Genomic DNA, 11964 nt, shown 5'->3' on the forward strand with positions numbered 1-11964 from the left:
CAGCAGTGAGAGGCCCGCGTACCGCAAAAAAAAAAAGAAAGATAAAATGTTTCGCTTCCTCACATCTGTATAATTTTATATTGTATGTCAGCTCACCCTTTAGAAAACCGTATAATGTACAGTAAGTCATAACCAGGAAGGTAGAGACTAAAAAAGGAATGCCATTCTTTTACTGAAACAAAAGGACAAAATAGGAGAAGAAAATTCCAGGATCAGCACAAATTTAAAGAATTCTGTAATTTTAAAGCTCTGCATTTAATCTTAAGATCAGTATTGCTAGTTCAAAGAAACCATTTGGAATAAACTGTTTTGCTAATCGGTCCTTTTTTTTTGTTTGTTTACAAGTTAAAAGTCTAGCTAAGCCAAATAATAATGAAACTACCAGCATAACAGTTTAGTGCTTTTTTTAGTAGTGAAACAAAAGGCCACATAGAAATAACCCTGACTTAGAACTATAGTCCACACTTGATCATCTACACTTACCTAGATTATGCTACAGTCTCTACAGATGATCTAGAAGTGCTTTTCCACCGTTCAGCTATCATACCACCTACTTGGGTTATATTAGTAGCCATGACTATGCTGAATGAATTGTGGTCACCACAGAGGACAGTGTTGATAGACCTACTTTCCAAGAGCCCAAGGCAAAAGGCTATTTAGGACAATGCGGCCAGTTCAATAAAATGATGAATCAAGTTCAACAACAACAAAATGTAGCCCAAGTTAAATACTTCCTCACATATTCAATACAAAATGAAAGAAAATCATATAAGTTGGAAACCAGTAGAATTAAACTCAAAATGAAATATAACTGGTAATTAGAATTTTGATAATGAAGTTTCAGAATACATACTCAACAGCAGTGATTTTTAATCATTTACCAAGTAAGTTCCACTAAGGAAGAACATATAAGAGGCAGGTTTTTTTTAGGTAGCACTAGGAAATTCTGAAAATGATTTTGACGTAATCTAATCAACCACCTTCTTTTCCAGATGAGGAAACCTATGGAGTTGTAATAATGGCCAATAATTATTGTAGGCTTATTGGGTGCCAAGGACCCTGCATAATTTCATTTAGTCCTCACCAAAATCAAACAGGCAGGTAAACTCCTCAGAGATTATGAAACTTAGGCTAAGCAAGGTGAGTAATTTACACATGATCACATAGAAAGTGGCAGACTTACAACGGAATGATCTTACAGTCAACGAATAGGAAACATTGGAGGTTGGTAACAAATGACTTACCGTTTAACTTAGCTCATAAGCTTTTAGAGAAAGCATCGCTTTATTTCTCTCTGGAAGTATCTCAGACATTGTCATATTAAAATATATACTTGGTGTGTGTATATATATATATATATAAAGACATCCTTCCGTATGAAAATCTCTTTAGTATGATACTGCTTGTCCCTCCAGTTAAATTGGTTCCTTCCTTTACATCTGAAACTACATGTTGGTGTTACTGAAAGAACCGTCAAAAGGTTCTGCCTTAATATTTGTCCTGGGGCAATGAGATGATATTATTATAATTAACAAGGTTCAAAGGACTTTCAGGTAATTAGAATGTATGGTATTTTAGAAAATAAGAAACATGGGCTTAGTAGAATTTAAAGAGTACCAGAACTACTACTTTTCCAGTAACCTACTTGTCCAAGTATAAATACATGCTAAATATTCTTTGGGAAAATAACCTGAATAGTTAATTTGTATCTTGAATTGACAGAGTGGCTAGAATAATATTAATATTTATCCTTTGAAGTATAACTAATGGAGTTTCAGTCTATTCATAGTGGAACTCCATATCAAAGTTCTGTTTCTTTGGTTAGTTTAAAATACCTCATAATATTTCGAGTAATGCTAAGGAACTACAACAAGACTAGTTTTAATAATTTTTTTTTTTTTTTTTGCAGTACGCGGGCCTTTCACTGTTGTGGCCTCTCCCGCTGTGGAGCACAGGCTCCAGACGCGCAGGCTCAGCAGCCATGGCTCACGGGCCCAGCCTCTCCGCGGCATGTGGGATCTTCCCGCACCGGGGCACGAACCCGTGTCCCCTGCATCGGCAGGTGGACTCTCAACCACTGCACCACCAGGGAAGCCCATACTATTTTTTTTAGATAGCAGAAGCAACAGCGACTCATTTAAATTTCTAAAATAAAGAAAATTAGGTGGTTTTTTTAAAAATTTCTTTTTATAAATTCCTGTTAACCAAAATAATCACAGCCAACATTTTTGTGTATTTCCTTCCAGGTTATTTTCATTCATAGATTTGGTGTGTATTTTACATTCTATTAGTAGTTATATTACCCCAATGGTTCTTAAACTTTAATCAACAGTGAAGTAAGGAGGGAGGGGTGATCCTAAAGGCTCCGCTACCCTGGCAGATTCTGTCTGCTCTCTGTTCTTCTCTTCTATTATTTTTGCTGGGTATGGGGGATGCTGAGCCCCCAGGGGCTGGTCACCCTCAGAGGCCTACAGGAGAATCTTCCTCTGGGGTGGAATATGCAGACAGAGGCTGAGAGTACCCTGAAGGTGAGCACCTAAGGGTTAGACAGGACTGAGGTATCTGATAAACCAACCACACAGGACTTGCCTGCTATGTGCCACTTGACACTTGCATACTTTTCCTGCTCCTTAGGTGGCTGTGACACTCATTTTCCATTGCCACACAAAGGGAAGGAGAGCTGACAACAGGAGCACCAGCGGGAGAGCTGCGAGGCAGTGAAGCAATATCACCAAGTGACCAGAGTCTCGTTATTGGGGAAGGTAGGAAGGTTACTGAAACTGGTAAGAAGGTCAAGGGAACTGAATAGTCCCAGCGATGAGGGAGGGACTGGTGAACAGTGAACCCTTTTCATAGTTTAATTTCTTTTGATGAAAGCATACAGTGAGGGCTTTGTAGCTTTGAAAAACCTGCAAATAAATGAAGGTTAGTCCAGTGAGGAATGGCCAAGCCCTCACAAAGCTGACTGTCAACCCATCTAATTGGAATTTGATCGCAGCAATTAAGGGCAAGTGTCTTAGCCTTCTCTCCTTATGACCTCCAAATAAGATTTCAAGTTTGAAAGCCCCATCTATGACGACAATTGATTTCGGAAACTGCAAAAGTGTGTGAGGGACATTAAGGAGAAGGTCTGGCCTTTAATAAACCCTTTACATTTCTTTGGAATAGGTGTGTTACATTGTGTTATCTCTGCTTTTACTTTTAAAATGATTATTCTCAACCTGAGGCATATTCTACAAGATCTATACTCTTCAAAATATCAATGTCATAAAAGACAAAGACTGATGAAATGTTCCAGATCAAAGATGGATAAAGTGTGACAACTGAATGCAAAGCATAACCCAGAGTTTTTCTTTTGCTATAAAAGACACTAATGGAACAATTGGTGAGATATGAATAAGGTCTGGATATTAGATAATAGTATCACATCAAAGTTAATTTCCTGATTATGATAATTGCATGTGATTCTGTAAGATAATATCCTAATTTGGGGATATGTGGATATTCATTTCAATTAATTCTTATCCTTGAAGTATTTAGGGTTAAAGGTAGCATCATGTCTGCAGTTTACTCTCCAACAGTTCAGGAAAAGATTACATACATAAAGAGAAAGAAGGATAAAGCTAGTGTGATCAATATTTGAGGATTCTGGTGTAAAACTGCATGGAAATTCTCTGTACTATTCTCTCCTGTAAGTTGAGCATTCTGTCAAGTAAAAAAAATCTAAATAATAAAAGATGGCTTTTAAACCTTAAAAAATGTTTAACATGGTCTTATTAATATTACATAAATATTGCAAGGCACCACTGTAAATACTTAGGATAGTTTTAATTATTGATAATGTGTTTTCCTTTTCATGACATACACTAAAATTCTAATGGCCAAACATGATTTTACATTTATAGTAAGGAATGATCTAACTGGTCTTACTATATATTACCAGAAGCAGCAAATCCCGCCAGTCATCCACCAGCAAGAATTGTCCCCTAGGAGAGGTGATTTACACAGCAGTACATCAAATGGATAATAAAGGCACAGAACACAGGTGAGCGACTTAAAGGAATACTACCATTTAACACTGTACATTTGAACATCGCTTTTTCTTTTCTAAGTATTTTTGCCCATATTATCTCATTTTATACCCTGCATTCATGTACCATCTAAGACTTGCTGTTTTTAAAGCAGGCATTTTCACAGCTAGATGAGATTTTTTAAAAATCTATATATATTTGAAGCTGGTTAGAAACAACTACAATCTGAGAAAGACCTCTTAATGACTGGAGCTAGAAAAGGAAGGGGAGGATTCCATTATTCTCAAAGCACCTGGAAATATGAATGTTGCTTATTCTTAATCTATCACAATGCTGAAATCCAACACCTGCCTTGGGCTGTTTGTCTATGATAAATCAAAATAGGTTTTAGTCATGACAAGAACAATGATATCAACCCAAATAGAATCTTGTTTCCATGAGTATATATTTGCCCTACTCTATTAAAATGAAGCTAATTAGAACTTTGTATTACAAGTTTTTCCATCTAAATTCTACCCCAAGATAAAGAGATTTGCTGTTTGAACATTCTTTTCCTTGCATTTACCACTGGTGGCCAGATTCTGAGAAATGGATGAAAAAAAATGTTTAGGGTTGATGGAAAAGAAAAAAATAATACTGAATTTTAACTTTCAGTATTTTAAAGGAAAGCCAGGTTCAAATGTAAGGATTTTTAACAGAGATAATTTGTCAATTATTTACACATATAATTCTCTTGGCCTTTATGTTCAAATAATGAAGAAAATAAAATGCAGTCATTTTTAACAATGGATATAATTCAGATTCTGCTGTCACTCCTCTGCCTAATTTCCCCCTTACCTTCAAGCTCATACCCTGCCCCCAACGCCAAAGCTTTTCACCGGGGATTTCCCCTTCTGGGAAGGCTTTTCCCACAGATATTCATTCACAGGACTCCATCTATCCATCCCCTGCATCCTTTGGGTCTTGCTTCCGTAACTTTCTCCATGAGCTTTCCATGGCCAATTTATCCAAAACTGCAAATCATACCCCACCCCAACTCCCCATACTTCCTGTCCCCCTGCCCTTAGTCATTTTTTGCTTAGCATTTACAGTTTACTTGCTTATCTTGTTTATGGTCTATTTACCTTCCTGGAATGTAAGTTTCATGAGGGAAGTTTTGTTATTTATTCCATCCCTAGTGTCTAACACTTTTTTAGCATATCTTTCATCTGTTGAATAAATGAATGAGTGAATGCTAAAGACCAAATAAATAACAGCTTATCAATGAATAGCAACAACGACAATAATAATAATAGCAGTGAGCAAATTTATGAACTGTGTACTGCCAAAACTATCAGTTATAGGGCTTCCCTGGCGGTGCAGTGGTTGAGAGTCTGCCTTCCCATGCAGGGGACATGGGTTCGTGCCCCGGTCTGGGAAGATCCCCCATGCCACGGAGCAACTGGGCCTGTGAGCGGCCAGCCATGGCCGCTGAGCCTGCGCATCCAGAGCCTGTGCACCGCAACGGGAGAGGCCACAACAGTGAGAGGCCCACGTACCGCGAAACAAAAAAAACAAAAAAACTATCAGTTATAAGCATTTTGTTTGCTGGTTTGTGTCCTTACTTTTTTTAAATTTTTAAATTACTTTTAGTGTGGATAAATAAAAGAATATGTTCAAATTTCACAGTAGTAAGCAAATTCCACAGCAGACCCTCAGCTCAGTAAACACTAGTGTCTCCTGTAAGCATGTGCTAGAAAGAGTTTTACTCTGGGTAACAAGTTACTATGTTGCTCAGTGAAAATGTGAACCAAACCTCAATTGATGAGCTATAAATAATTCCTTCCTCAGGTCAATATGAATAGATATATATTTGAACTTATTCATTATATAGAAAATGTATTAAGATGGGAAATGTGTGTGGGAGTACATGGAATTGGTGCATTCCTAAATGCTATGGACTAAATTGTGTCCCTCTCCACCCCCAATTCGTACATTGAAGCCCTAACCCTCAATATGATGGTATTTAGAGGTGGGACCTTTGGAGGCAATTAGGATTAAATGAGGTCATGAGGGTGGGGCCCTCCTGATGGAATTAGTGCCCTTATGAAAAGAGACACCAGAGAGCTTGCTTCTTCACTCTCTCTTTCCACCATGTGAGGATACGGGGAGAAGGCAGCTGTCTAAAAGCCAGGAAGAGAGCCCTCACCAGAAACTCACTATGCTGGCACCTTGATCTTGGGCTTTCCAGCCTCCAGAACTGCAAAAGAAGACATTTCTATTGCTTAAGCCACCCAATTTATGGTATTTTCTTACAGCAGCCTGAGCTAACTAAAACACTGAACAAGATTAAAAACCAGATCCTCCAAGGTGGAAAATAAGAAGTAAACATTCCATATATGTAGGCAGGTGGACTTCTCACCTTTCTCTAGAATTACTCCTTGTAGTTACTATTATTGCCTCCATACTGTCCCAAGAGTGGTTCTATATAATTTAAAACTCAGATGCAAGTGAGATCCTGAGGTCATTCCCACCATATTCTGTACAAAGCTAAGACAGGGCTGGGCTGTTTGGACAAGTTTTACATGTGATTAAGGGATAACCAAGGGTAATTACATAAAAACTAAGGTCAGCACAAGACCTGGTTTGCGCTCTCGGCTTCACAGTGCCCATGTAGGCCTAACTCTTGGTGGGCACCAGATTCACACCAACCACTGGGGCGCACATGCTCAGACTCTTCTTCTGGAAGTCTGGGCCTTAGGAAGGGCAGCATCTTTTGCTTGAGCCAACCTGAGAAATTCCCACAACCCCCACCTAATGACTGCTGTGTCCCTGGGCTCTGATGGAGGGCTAGGGTCTGAGGTTCAGATCCATCAAAGCACACAGGGAGAGACAAGGTTGCTTTCCCTCATCCATGGATGCAGATGGCTTCTGGTCCAACCTCTCCCAGGAGAGAAGGGGAGAGAAGAAGGGGAGAGAAGGGGATAGAAGAGGAGAGAAGAAGGAGGATAAAGCAATGGACAGAGGATGCTGGGTACTTATAGCTACTGAGAGATTGCCAGGGAGAAAGCAAACCTTTGTTTTCAAGTCATTTTCAAATCATCACGATCTCTAAAATCACAGCAAGGACAAAATATTGAATAACTGAAGCAGGGGTAAGATTTACATATCAAGTGCTATAATGTATGCAAATGTCAGGCACAGTAAGTGAGCTGGGGAGACGTGGTGTGATTGAAGCTTAGTGAGAAGTTGCTTCACCCCGAAGCACTCAGTTTTCATTATCTTGTTTAATAAGAGCTTGTGGTTCTTCCAAAGTATGTAACTGATTTCATGTCCTTTCGCTATTTCTATAGCATTTCTAACAGTTGTCGTTTTATTCCTGGAAAGTTGGTACTACCTCATGAGCCACTGATTTTCAGAGTGGCCACCCCCACTAAGTTCTGTGTCACCCCCCCACACACACAATAGATCATGCTAACCCCTTTTTTACAGAAAGGTATGCTCAGACATGGTGTGAGGGGCATGGAAGGGGGGTGTCATTACAGAGCAACTGGTTAGAGCACCTACCAATTAGGACAGGTTTGTGAGTTTGAGCCTCGGGCATACTGGGTCTGTCCTCTGTTCCATGGCTCCCAGCTGCATCCCTAGCATCTATCTACCCAAACTCATTCAAGATCAGAATGATGGTACACCCTGTTGTGGGTGGAATAACACTTGCATATCACCAGACCTGAGAAGCAACTGCCTGATCATTGATCATCTCCATAAATAGAAGACAGGTATTAAAAGTATTACACAAAATAGTTTTGTTGTTACACAAAACCTGCCAAATTGGAAATCATTTCCCAGATCTGAGCCTCTCTCAACTAAATGATACATGCCAAAGAAGTAAACATGTCATGAAGTGTGACATATCAGGGCATACGAGGAGTAAGAAGGAAAACAGAGAAAATGGTAATATTTCAGAAAATTTAAAAAAAAAAAAGAAGAAAGCTGAGAAACAGTAATAGTTGGAATTTTTTCATGGAGGTTGTTCTTTCTGTTTATAATTTTCCTAATATTCGTAACACTAGGTTTAGATTTGGAACTCCCACGGCAAGTGTCTCTTGCTCTCTTGATATTTCTCCAGAAGTTCATGTGCAGTATTTGATTATATCACAATCAAAATTTAGAGCACATTGCATGCAAAGTACAAACGTAAAACATCAATAGTAACTGGAAATGCTTGATAAAATACACCTACTTCGTTTTTCCCCTTGTACTTTTCAATCTTTTCTAAGTAGATTACCATAACTCTCACAACTAGGAAAAAAACCATTTAAACTGCCTGCTAATTAAGACAATGCTATTTAATATGTTCCAGAGTTTGTAACATGGGCATTGCCTATCCTCTCTCCATTCCTTCTTTGACTCTTCAGACAGCCAGTTTTGGAAATGAGATGCTCTGCTTTGACGGTAGGCCAACAGCAAATTAAACTACTCCTGAATTTCACAAGTCTATAACATTTCAAATGAGAGATTTCAGCTCACTCCACGCAGCGCAGCACACTTGTGCCCGATGAAGCATTGCTGATAGAATAATTCGCTTGAACAATGTGTGAAAGCCAAGGGACAGTTTTTTAGGCAGTCGCTAACTGTTCTTCCCTCTATGCTCTTACAAATGAACGTTCAAGAGGTGAAGAGGGAGAAGGGCCTTTCCTTTGACCCAGCACAGGATTTCTGCAGTGGTGTGTGCAGCGTTTAGAGAGGAATGCACATGGAGAGGTATCCAGCCAGCCAGATCAGACTTCGTTTGCAGCCAGATGACCACCACATCTTATCCTACAAATATTATCTGGTGCTCAGTCTTGAGCCCTCATATATGAGAGAGTAAAAGTGTGGAGTCTGGGTGTATTTGAACAGCCACTTAAACTATGGTTTCTATTTTTAAAATCTACCTTCACGCAACTGATCCTTTTACTTTGCTGGTTAATTTTAATGCTATCTTTAAAAGATGATAGCTAATCGAGAGTGTAAGATAGCAGACACAAGTAACATGTAGCACCTCTCTGGCTAATCTGGAACTGCCAGTCGCAGCTCAATCCAATATAGTTACCACCCCCAGGCCTGGGTGTGCAGGCTTATTTTGGAGTTAGACCCAGCTGAGGCTTGAAACTGGCTCCAGGCGTTTCCTAGCATTACCAGACGGTGGGATCCTCTAGGAAGCAATTCTACTGTGGGCTTTCTATTCCCGAACCAGGTCTTTGAACATAATTCTGCTTTCTCACCCAGTAACCAGCAAATTCAGCCTTCTCATTCCTAACTAACCTGTCTCTCCATCTCTCTACTCAAGGAAAACATTAGGAAAGAAAGAGAAAGAGAAGGAAGAGAGAGGTAGATTAGGGTCTCCCATTTTCTGTATATGCTAAGAGAAGCCAGTATTTCTTTTCTTCTTGGTCATGATGATTTCTGTCCCCTCCCCAAGTGCCGTTTTTTCCTATTTTTAGCATTGTTTTGTTTTAAGAAATCCTTCTCCTCTAAAGTCTTATCTGGTGGTTCAATTTCAAAACCAACTGGAATCTTAACCAACCATCCCATAGCCAAAGCATAATCTGGGTTTGTATTAAGAAATATCCCTGGTAAAATCCCAAATATTTGGTGTTTGGTTCTTTTGTTTTTTGATTTTTGTTCTTGGCCAATCAATATGTCTCCCTTTCCATTCATTCATGCCTAGTCCCTGCTGATTCTGTGAGCTCCCCAAATTTGTGTACCAAATTCCCTTTTGCTTAAATTAGCCAACTTTTGGTTAGTCGTCGTTGGTTTAGCCAGCTTAGTCGCTCAATAAACAAAAATGTTAACCAATACACTTGGCCTCCATCTTGCCCCTCACCTCTTCTCCCGGATCTAAAATTTCTAGAGATTAAGCATAGATTAGATAACAATTATCCAAATGTTATCTCCCAGATAAATTTACCAGATCAGTAAACTGAAATTAAGTGAATGAGGAACAAGAGCTGATACAAGACGGGACTATTTCAGCAGCGCAATATCATGAGGTGTATTCTTAAAAGACACAAAGAAAGATGTGAGTGCGCATGCCCGTCTGCAACACTGGTGGTCAGGACTTGGTTTCGTTTTAGCCAGAGTCGGCTTTAGTGAAAGACTCTTGGAGGAGCCTAACCAGTAGTCTTCCGCTCTGATATCCTTCTTACTTCTTCAGAAATGAAGACAACCAGGACAGAGATAATTGGAACTTCGGGAAAGGGATAAGGACAGAGGTCATAGGCAGGCAGTGACGGAGCTGACGTTACAGGTTTCCTTATATGTATCATGTACCGGGTCATTCAAGTGCTTTTTGTTTTGTTTGCGGTACGCGGGCCTCTCACTGTTGTGGCCTCTCCCGTTGCGGAGCACAGGCTCTGGACGCGCAGGCTCAGCGGCCATGGCTCACGGGCCCAGCCTCTCCGCGGCATGTGGGATCTTCCCGCACCGGGGCACGAACCCGTGTCCCCTGCATCGAGCAGGCGGACTCTCAACCACTGCGCCACCAGGGAAGCCCTCGAGTGCTTTTATGAACATTATCTCTGCTGCTCTTCACAGCAATGCTGGGGAAAGGCGGGGCAGAGATTGTGGTCTCCATCTGACTGCTGAAACACTGAGCTGCAGAGAGATGAAGTCCGTTTTCATCGGTCCAAAGCTGAAACCCACATCTCTGGCTTCTCCTATAAAGAAACCAGAGGTAGGCTGAGTAACGCGTTGACTAAGAGAAACAAGTGGTAAATGAGGGAAGACTTGTAGACCTTCAATTATTAATACTTTCTATTGAGATTCCGAGATAAGTCCGTTACTCTGAAGGTGGGGATAACACCTGGTTGCCTGAGAGAAGGGACTGGCATTGGAGCAGGTGCTCCATTAATGTTTAATGAAAAATGAGCTAAGACGTGAGATAGGCCGGACAACCTGAGAGAGGGCCTTAGTGCCCCCGTACGGGGTTTTGATTCTGCACAACGGGTAAATAGAAGCCTTTGGAGAGGTTTCATAGAGAAAGCACTAGGTCAGCAAAAACTTTTATACTCATATTTTGTTTTCTCAATGACGAGGTCTAAACTAAAGAACAAAAATTCCGCCTTCCTACAGCCCACTGAGGCAAACCCCAGGGAAATCATCATTTTCTTTTCAGGCTTTGGGGTTGCACTCTTTGCTATCTGCTTTCACCACGACGACCACCACCCCGCCCCGCAAACGCCCTACTGGAGCGACCCAAGGCTTCTTTCTGAAGAACAGCGGTAGCTTGAAGGCGTTTAATCACTGGATATTCAAGCCCGACAGAAAGGCGACCCCACGTGGGAGCCCCGGGCGGTCGCTGGCTCCGAGCAGCGTCTCCCAGCAAGCAGAGGTAGCAAGCGCGTTCCGGGGCCTCCCTCCTTGCGCAGCGCTCAGCCCCCGCGAGCTACCACCTCCCCGGCGGCCGGGGGAACTCAGCCGGCTCTGGGAGGTCGGGCGGCGGCCGAACGGCCGCTGCTATTGGCTGGTTGGGCGGCGGCGGAGGGGCGGGGCCTCCGTGATTGGCGGGGGCCCCAGCCGAAGGGGGCGGGGCCGCTATATCAGAGAAGTCCCCGCTGCGGCGCAGGCAGTCGGGCTGCTGGAGTGCGGCGCCGCCGCGGGAGTCGGAGTGCCAGCTGGCCGGCGGGCTGGAGAGGGGGTGGCGGGGAGGGCGCGGCGGCTGCGGGTTGCAGGGCAGTGGTCTGCAGGGCTTCAGCCTCCCGAGGGCCAGCCTCGCCGAGCCCGGAACTGGGTCTGAACCCCGCGCACAGCAAAGACGAGGCGGCTGTGGCGGCAGCGGCGGCCCTAGCCATGCTGTGCTATGTGACGAGGCCGGACGCGGTGCTGATGGAGGTGGAGGTGGAGGCGAAAGCCAACGGCGAGGACTGCCTCAACCAGGTGAGGACCAGGGGCCAGGCGCGGGGTCCAGGCC

At 42.2% G+C, this 11964-nt stretch overlaps 1 protein-coding gene across 3 annotated transcripts in view; it reads left to right on the forward strand.

Moving 5' to 3' along the window:
• The first annotated feature begins 11638 nt into the window (after positions 1–11638).
• MYLIP (myosin regulatory light chain interacting protein) overlaps positions 11639–11964 on the forward strand; it is a 23791-nt gene continuing 23465 nt past the window's right edge. For all 3 annotated transcript variants that reach the window (XR_003005764.1, XM_024763849.1, XM_024763861.1), the window contains exon 1: positions 11639–11930. Coding sequence is in view for 2 of the 3 variants with exons in the window: in XM_024763849.1 (XP_024619617.1) it covers positions 11844–11930 (87 nt within the window). In the remaining variant the exon portion in view is untranslated. The remainder of the gene's footprint in view (positions 11931–11964) is intronic.

Source organism: Neophocaena asiaeorientalis, unplaced genomic scaffold (assembly GCF_003031525.2).
Source record: "Neophocaena asiaeorientalis asiaeorientalis breed wild unplaced genomic scaffold, Neophocaena_asiaeorientalis_V1.1 scaffold427, whole genome shotgun sequence".
NCBI classification, from domain to species: domain Eukaryota; kingdom Metazoa; phylum Chordata; class Mammalia; order Artiodactyla; family Phocoenidae; genus Neophocaena; species Neophocaena asiaeorientalis.